Raw genomic sequence first — 9,073 nt, forward strand, 5'->3', positions numbered from 1 at the left:
AAAAGACGGGTGGAAGGCGCGGCCTGATTGGCCGACCGGTCCGCGACTCGTCTCTCTGATTGGCCCGCGGGACCGCACCCATCCTGCAATGGCCGCTTTGTCGTTTCACGGCGCCGTTACTCTCTTCCTCTCTCTCTCTCTCTCTCTCTCTCTCTCTCTCCCTTCCCCCCCTCTTTCTCCTCTCTTTCTGTATACGCGCCTGTACGCTTCAGCCACGAAGCTTCAACAACCCCGTGAATCGCGACTCGACTGTACCTACCTATCTACCCCTTTCCCTTGCATCTCTTTTTATTCTCCTTTTCCTCTTTCTCGCGATCTTTCTCCTCATTTTACCTAACCGCCGCGTCTTCGTCGCACGTATCCTCGACGTTTCTTTTCTACCTTTGGTGTTGTCTCTTCTAGAGATTCCTTTGCCACCCTTGTTACATGGACCACTGTTATCCCTCTAACCTTCGTCACCCTGGTTTCTCCAGTTACATACCTACCTATACAAAAATATATTTAGTAGCGTGTATGTACCTACGTGCAGCGGACATTTATGCACAGACACTCATGGACGTTATCGTACGTGCACACCCACGTGTCAGGTAGGTGTCTTTCTACGATGCCTAGCACAGGCTCGAGATTGGAATTTTTCTTTTCTTCGTTCTCCGTTTCGACGTTTTCCACGGACCGTCTAAATTCGCAGGCATGGTTCGCACGTATGTTGTTCGTGAAAGGATACAGTGACGCGAAGGATTAAGGAGAACGAGGCAGAGAAGAAGCAAGGACGGAGGGGTAAATCACGATGCGAGGATGAGGGACGAGGAACAGGGAGAGAAAGGGAAGTTTGTCCCGGGTCCGCCATGCGGAAACCTATCTCAGCCTGGTACTCCACGAGTCCGCGGTAACTAACCGTCAGCCCGGGAAAATTCTCCCTTTTATAGTCGCGCCTTTTGGACTTGCCATTCTCCACCCCCGACAACCAGCCGCCACTGCAACCCTTACCACTTTCATTTGCGACTGTTCTTTCGCCGCTTTATGCATGCTGTCGATAATTCCGCGCGATATCACCACGGCATCGAGTAAGATGCCATTTGTGATCGGGTAAAGAAGAAGTTGCGGTTCGTTGCGTAGATGATTCGTAAATTGTTACGGTATTCTATGAGGTGTTGTCCTAGAACAAGGTTCTCTGACTTATATAAGATTGCAGGGATAATAGGGTTGTTTGATTCATGATCTAGCAGATAGGGGATGAAAAACTTACGTTTTCGTTAAAGAAATCTATGGCTACTTTTAGACAATATTATTGCTATATGAAAGAAATTTTTGCGGTCAATTAGCTTATTAAAGTATTACAAACAGATAATACCTTTGTTACATCATTATGTTGATAACGTATGAATTTACGAAATTAATTGCATGGTAATTTATACAAATGTAACTAACACCGGGCACTAATTGATAATGATTCTCTTTGATGAACGAATACGCGTTAAATTTGTTTACAAAGTCGTCCTCGTTGTCGCTGTGAGCCCAAATTTTCAACGATAAAACGACGCAGTAATTACACGAAAACGTATTGGAGCTTTATATTTCCACTGATTATATCATATAATCGTCACGAATAGCACGTTAAATTTTCCAAGAGAGTGTTACGTTGTTAATTTTCGTTAATGAACAAAATTATCGTTAAAGCAGATTGTGGTTTTAATAGCGAATTATAGTCGAAATTTTGCGCAGTGTAATATTTACGAACTATTCGAGAACGAGTGCTTGACGCGACGAAAAGCGAGCCTAAGGACTTCACTGTACACGTCTTTATAAATTTTACGTTAGCTGTAATTGAAGTGAATTGCATTGTATGTTAATTTAATAGGAAAATTATGAAAACGACGCACGCTAGAAGCTTTGTTTCCTCGTTGAAAGCAACCACTTTCGATTATTTATACGTTCTAATTCACGTAATTCACGACTGAGAATGGTCCCCTTTTTAACGCGTTTACAATCAGATTTTCCATTCTTGTTCGTTCTGTTGCGTTTTCTTGTTTTGCACAAATTAATTTAATTAATCCTCGAAACGTTATAATCACGTAACTTGTGGAGCATAATATCTTAATCTTTGTTACAAATATTAAGTGTTTAAACAATGAAATATTTAGCTAAATTACGTACGGTCTTCGAGTCCTTAACATCGACAAAAAGTTAATGGTTACGAAGAAAAGTAATAGCCTTTGATCAATTCGGGTTTACGAGAATCTACGCAAAGAAACTCGATACCCCTGAGTCGCGAATTTCACAAGGAAATGGTAGTATCGAAGCCGTCCGATTCGTGGGTCAGAAGGTCGGATTTCATAGGTCTTTTGATTTTCGCTCACCTGTATCCTGTCTTCGGGCAAATCGGTTCGAAGGCTGAGCATCTCGCGAGCATACACGTCAGGATAATGGGCTTCCTTGAAGGCTGCCTCCAGCTCCTCCAGCTGCTGTGACGTGAAGATCGTCCTGGAGCAACAACCGTATGAACCTAGTTATATGCCATTACAGCTTTTCCCTTAAAGCTAGCCTACACTCGAAAGAAAAAAGCCACGCAGAAAATGAAACACTGATTTCGTAAGTGAAAATAGATCTAGAAAAAGTTGATCGTTCGAATAATATTGAAAAACAATTTCATCGGTTGATGCAGCCGAAGCAAGATTAAATTCTATACATTTTGGCGAAACAAATTTCGAACAAATCAATCAGCGTAAATCTATCTTTAATCTGCCCCTACAGAATTTAAAACAGATTTCATAAATTTTACAATAAAACATTCGAGCCGTGAGAAATTTTAATTTGTCTACGTTCAATTTACGAATATAATAATTCTTCATTCACCTGTTCGACCAGTTTCCAACATCAATTTTTAATCTTTTCTGTCGATAATACGCAAATACATATCTTATGTGATGTAACGTTTCAATGGAATCGATTTCTAGCGACAAATATATCTTTTAACGATCAATTTAAGTCTGAATTCGTTCATCGTGGTATACAATTATTGCGGAACGGTGATTGCATTCGGGTTGTCTGTCACTTCAAAATAGCTGAAAACTCATTATCGGGGGTGGGACTCGTCGATTACACGATGAAAAGTCTAAAATGATATATTCGTTTGGAATAAATTTATCATTATCGCCGAATGAAAATCACTGAAACGCGATCGATTGTCTCGCAGACCCGCGGATAACCAAGCGAAAATGCGGAAGAATAGCTCTCAGCGTTGCGTCGAAAATTTTGCCAGTGGTTATTAATTATTCACACGTATTTCTATCACGCTGATTTCACGTTGCGTTCCAATCAAAATTTTTACAGAGTGCGCCGGACAAAATTAATGGCGACAATAAAGTTACGAAAAATGGCGAAAAATTCGATGCAACACAAATGATAACTAAAAAATGTTCTCGACGAAAATTCGGGTGAGACACTCACCTATGACGGCGTTTCTTCTTCTTCTTTTTACTGAAACCAGAGAGACCGTCGACCGTGAAATCTTTCCCGGATTCTATATTGTGGCCGACACCTGTAACAAGATCATTAAATTTATTAAATTTCAACAAAATAAACGGATAATAGGTATGTACTAACTTTTCAAAGCTAACGATGTTGTAGTTAAGCGAACGTAGATTAAATAACCGTGCATAATTTATGGCATTTATAGCTGTATCTCCTTCCTTCAAAAAATCATCATTAACGCAGTCCAATAATCCATCGGATCTGAATTCTATCCGTGCGCGTACATCGAGGATCAAATTACCCATTATACCCGATTTGCCAATAAATCGAGACCACGTGTATTCATGCAAATTGTATCGAATGCGGGTTCTATTTGTCCACGCAATCCCTTCTTTGACTTTCCTTCGTTAACGATTAATCGTGATCAATGATAATACAATGAAAAACGTTTACTCTTTAACCTAGCTTTCGAGGATGAGTCAGGAGAATCGAATAGAAAAGAATGTCTCTTTCGGCAATTGAAAAAAGTCGGGTTGTCAGAGACATCAGCATAGATGGAAACAAGGAAGATGAGGGCTTCGCGCAACCTAAATTCGCGTAACATTTTTATCCGTTTTCATGTTCCAATTTTACCCTTTGAAGCATCGACACGCAACTAAGAAGCACGTAATGCGATTCTATTTTTCCATTTATCGTTCATCCCTTTGTCCAGCACTCGCAGAGCGTCGCATTTAAAGCATTATCCACTCGATCCGAACAAAAAAGAAACGCAATTAACGGGGACGAGGTATACATGCGTGTTTCGATCGGAAAAACTCGTGGAGATCGGAACGTAATTTCCATGCGCGATATCGACTGTCGCAGCGCGGACTTGACACTCGATATTCCGGCAAAATACCTGGTAAATTTATTACCGATAACAGAATTTCGAACAGTTCGATGGAACAACCTCTGGCGGGGCGGAAAAAATTGACGTAGAAAAAAAAAAAAAAAAATATAGGAGTGTCGGGGGAAAAAATATCGGGAAAGCCTGTTGTCCAGCTGGTCGTAGTACCGGGATTTTCATCTCAAAAATCCAGGTTCTCCAATTAGGGAGGGTGCTGCTAACGGCGCGTGCGTGTGCATGTCAACGATATAAAGAAAGGAAAAAAACATTTCTCCGACCTTTTCTTTTTCCTTTTTCATTTAAATATATACTGCTCGTGACTCGACAGCTCGTGTATGCTTTCCAAGGTAAATGGCAATTTTCTACGTACAAGAGAGGCAGGAAATTAGAAAGGTTCGTCGAGATGGCAAACGGATAGGACCCATGGCCCGAAAATAATTATCAATTATAAATTAATTTCGAATTAATGAGCGAAAACCGGCTTCGTGGCGCGCGCGCCGCTCCACAATGAATCCCTCTCCCCGGGGCTAACTCGTTACTACAGTTGTTGCTGCTGCTGCCAGCCGTTGGTGACGCTACTACCGGCAGCTAATTAACTATTAATTAAGAACTTAATTCCAATTATATGTGTTCTTCGACTAATTGGATCCACGAAACACATTGCTAACGTCACACGGTTACATAGATACGATTACTACGGCTATCTTCATATTTCTTCCTACGGAATTATTTCCATCGAAGTTTTCACAGTTCACATTAGTAGCAACGCATTTGCAATATCGTGTGCGATAGTTTTATCGCAAGCGAAATAATAAGAATCGCGTGAAAAAACAATGAAAGGATGGCACGATCTTAAATGTGTACGAGCGTGAGTTCTAAAAAACGTTCCTTTGAGATCGTACGCGCAAATTTGTAACTCGTGTTTTGTCTCGTTGTGTCGCTTGCGAATGGATAGGTAAGCGAGTGGTCTTTGATATCGCTTCGAAAAGTCTTCTCTTTCTTTCCTTTGCGTCGATATTTCATTGCTGACTTAATCTAGCCTGAAAATGTATGGTTGAAGTTAACACTGAGAATTGCGTTGGATAAGTTGTTACGGATGTCGCGAAACTAAAGTTCTTTAGTTTTGTGAAAAAGGAAGCATAACCAAAGCTAGTTTTCCAAATGTGTTAGCACCGAGAAAGCCACGAAAGCTTGGAAAAGAGAAGGCGAGAGAGAAATTTCGACGAAGTTTGAGTAAAACAGTTTCATGAACGCGACCGACATAGAACACATGGTATGCGAAAATAGCGAAGGCGGCTTTTAAAATGTATTGTTAATCCTTCCTTTCTGTGCTGGCGTCTGTATTCTGCTCTCTTGCTTTCGTCCGCGTTGCACTTCGTCGCTTTTTCAAAACGCTTCTCCAAAGTCAAACGAATAGCTTTATAATCATTGACGAAGTTCGCTGAAAAGAAAAAAGAAAAAAAAAGAAAAAAAGAGAACGTCAGGGATGAAAAGCGTATCGTTTTTTACTCTAAACTATATTGTGCGACGTTTACAACGTCGTTCTTTCCAATAGATTTTTGTTTCACTTGGTTAGGAATCACCTAATTATCCGAGAAAATTATATTAATTCGATATACTTATATACCTTGTTAGAACTATCGAGTTTTCAACTATTCTTCGGTTTGTAGTTACTTAACGAAAACTATCGCCAATGTTACTCTCATCTCGGCACGGTCGATAAGAAGGAAAGTATTCCTGCTGTGTCGTCACGAAGACGAAGAACTTAATGAGGAAGCGTCGGGCGCATTCAGTGGATTCAAGCAAATTTCTTGCATGCCGGCTTAATTTTATCCAACATTTCTTCCTTGCCCATACACGCGCCTCTCTATACCATCCAGCAGCGTCTTTTCTGAGCCGAGCGTCAAATAAATTTTGCTCTATTTATTCTATCAATCTTGTAAAAAGACTTGGACTCGTAGCATAACTACCAGCTTCGGGCAGAATCACTTTCATTAAAGCGAAAGGATAATTAAAATAACATGGTAAGCATAACAACCGAAGAGTGATCACCATTTCGTTCGTCGAGTTTGAAGAAAGAACGTAAAAAATATTTTTCCTATCTTTACAGACCACTGATTGCAATATTTTCCACGAACAACGCCAATGAGTTTGCATGCACGCATATGCAAAAAATGAAGGAGTCGAATGGAAAATAAATATTTGAGGCTCGACTGTGCACAGCTTAAGACACCGAGCATGGAGCTCGCGCGATGCATTGTTTCACAAGATTGTAGAGAGGCCTCTTTACGCCACCCCGGCACCGCGTTGCTTCCTGCTGCCGGCTTTTAAAGTATGCTTATTTACCGCAAGCCGTCGAATCAATCGCTTTGCACGTCGGAGAACGTAGACGCAAGTGGATGCTAATAACCTGAAGAAAATGGTGTTGCTATATGTATTGCATCGCAACTAATGGAAAATATCATAGGTACGAATTGCCGTGTATCTTTTCATATTATTCTTACGATAAATTGCAATTATTATTTTGTACGGACTAGTTGACGCTAATAACATCGCATCGAGGGTTTGAAGTTTATTCGTATTTTCTTTCCAAGCGTATCCTACGAGATTAAGCGAGAAAAAAGGAACAAATCCAGACAAAATTCTTTCTCTTTGTACGAAGAAGTCGAACGATATTTTAGATCTGCGGCTCGAGACGCAGCACAGCATCTCCTAACTAGATCGTCTCGCACAATCGTGGAAAAGAAATAGCGAATGACGACGTATTCTCGTATTCTCGCGTGAGAATGATCGATATTAAACACGGCAGGAAGCGTCAGGATGGCTAAGTAGGAGGCTGTAACCAAATCGATTAATCAAATCCAGTTAGCTATTACGGGACCAGCGGGACACGTTTGCCCTCTACCCTGATATATTCCCGGCTTCCCAGCGACCGATGCTTCTCTCTCCTCTAATTTGTCCTGGATCTAATCCGTTCGTAGTGCCCTCGAATATCGTGGGATGTCGCGACCTCCCTCGGGAACTACGCTAGGGAGACACCGTGTTTGCGCATACAGCCACTTCAGAAGCAATTGTTTTTAATCTTCTCGATGAGAGAACTCGCAAGATTACGCTTGCTCGTATACGTCGTCGTCGTTCTAACAAATTGACCGTCACTCTGAAACGTTTTATTGGATTTAATATGACATTGGACAAGGTCGATCGAACGACTGAATTTGAGTGTGAGTTTTGCAGAAAACAGATAGCGTCTGTAGACTATGTTCTCTCGCAATTATTAATAACTGAATATTTGGGGCGCAAGTTTCAGGATGTCGAGCATTCCTTTGAAATTTGCAACTCAAAGTCTTTTTCCAAACTTTGCTCATTTTCTGTAGTAAAGTATATCAATTTCAAAGTTGCAGTCTGCGACCAAAGCATACATCAAACAGGCCGCGACTTGGAGAGTCAGCAGCCAGAAACTTCAACCCCCTTCTTTCGTTCCTCCCAACGTCCTGCCCGCGATTACGAACAGCGGAACACAATCATCCAGGAAAGTATCTTCCTCAACTGCTGTCAGGAGCACCGATAAAAGGAAGAAATCCAGCAACTTCAGAGAAAACTTTGCGGTCTACTCGGCCAGGAGCACAGACTTTGTGCACACAGAGGCAGCCGGAGAGGCAGCTCTCGAAACACCCTCTCGCGTGAAAACAGTGGTAGTTTCCTGGCTAAATATATTCACGCCATGCGTACGTACACGCTGAGACCAGGCAGTGTTATTTCGCGCACTCACACAACCAACTCTTGGCGATTACACGAAGATTCCATCGCACATCCCCACACGTTTACGGTGGTTGACGCGAATGTACGTGTGCGTGTGTTCCGAGTAGCTGAGAAAATGTGCGTGTGTATGCATTGGCTCGTGGAGCATCGCGGAGAGGGTGGCGAGAGACGGTGGCGATACTTGGTGGTGGTGGTGGTGGTGGTTGCGAGTTCCTAAGCGAGGGTGTGCGCGGCGCTGTCGGGTTTCAGGGTGGTTGCAGGGTGGTTGCCATCGGTGTGTGTCGGTGGCAAGCCGGTTACCAGGCAACCGGCAATAAAGGAGCGTGGATAGCCAATGGCGGCCCTCAATACACCCCTTCGTCTAACACGGCTTGTTTTCCGTGCTTAAGAGCGAGACAGAAGGAGCTTTTGCTTTAGTAGCTGTTAAGACCTTAAACCCGTGGCCTTGCTTGGCTGGCTTGCGCCAGACTGCTCGTATCTAATAGAACCTCTTAGAAACCGACGGCCTGTGTTTCTTCGATAATTGATATTCTAATCCTGCCTGATGCTGCCTCTTATCGTCACTGATCGAACCCCATGAAATTGCGTTTAACGTTTCATAGACGGGCAACGGCGTCCATTCATCGATATACTTTTCTTTCGTTTCCGTTAAGTGGACGGTACGAGGCGATACTCTTTTTCTTTGGTTATAGTAGGTAACGATATCAGTGTTCCAAAGATTTTTCTATTCCGCCATAATATTTGCTTGAAGAAAGTCACTCATCTCATCATTATCAGAATAAGAAGCAGAAAATACTAATGCATTTTTGTACAAATTTTCGCACGCGTTCAATCGCATAATTTACTCCTATCTACTTTGTTTTACGTTTTCAATAGGGTCAACATCTGCCCTTTGGACTCGCCATTCGTTGAAATTGCATCCAACTGGACACCGGACAGAAGACTCGATCCGGTGAA

The 9,073-nt window shown here is 42.1% G+C and overlaps 1 protein-coding gene and 1 long non-coding RNA gene across 5 annotated transcripts in view; one reads left to right on the plus strand and one right to left on the minus strand.

Moving 5' to 3' along the window:
* Positions 1 to 9,073, minus strand: part of LOC100748956 (visual system homeobox 2-like) — a 51,543-nt gene that overhangs the window by 17,198 nt on the left and 25,272 nt on the right. For 2 of the 4 annotated variants that reach the window (XM_024365685.2, XM_024365687.2), the window contains exons 3-4: positions 3,448 to 3,538; positions 2,358 to 2,487 (exon numbers count right to left, since the gene is read on the minus strand). In XM_024365685.2, coding sequence (XP_024221453.1) covers positions 2,358 to 2,487; positions 3,448 to 3,538 — 221 coding nt within the window. The remainder of the gene's footprint in view (positions 1 to 2,357; positions 2,488 to 3,447; positions 3,539 to 9,073) is intronic. The other 2 variants (XM_024365686.2, XM_012382218.3) reach the window with 1 other exon arrangement.
* Positions 7 to 6,930, plus strand: LOC117151326. Its single transcript, XR_004461154.1, has 4 exons — positions 7 to 587; positions 689 to 886; positions 6,028 to 6,381; positions 6,468 to 6,930. It is a non-coding gene; the product is annotated as an uncharacterized LOC117151326 (long non-coding RNA).

Source organism: Bombus impatiens, unplaced genomic scaffold, assembly GCF_000188095.3.
Source record: "Bombus impatiens unplaced genomic scaffold, BIMP_2.2 scf_0146, whole genome shotgun sequence".
NCBI classification, from domain to species: domain Eukaryota; kingdom Metazoa; phylum Arthropoda; class Insecta; order Hymenoptera; family Apidae; genus Bombus; species Bombus impatiens.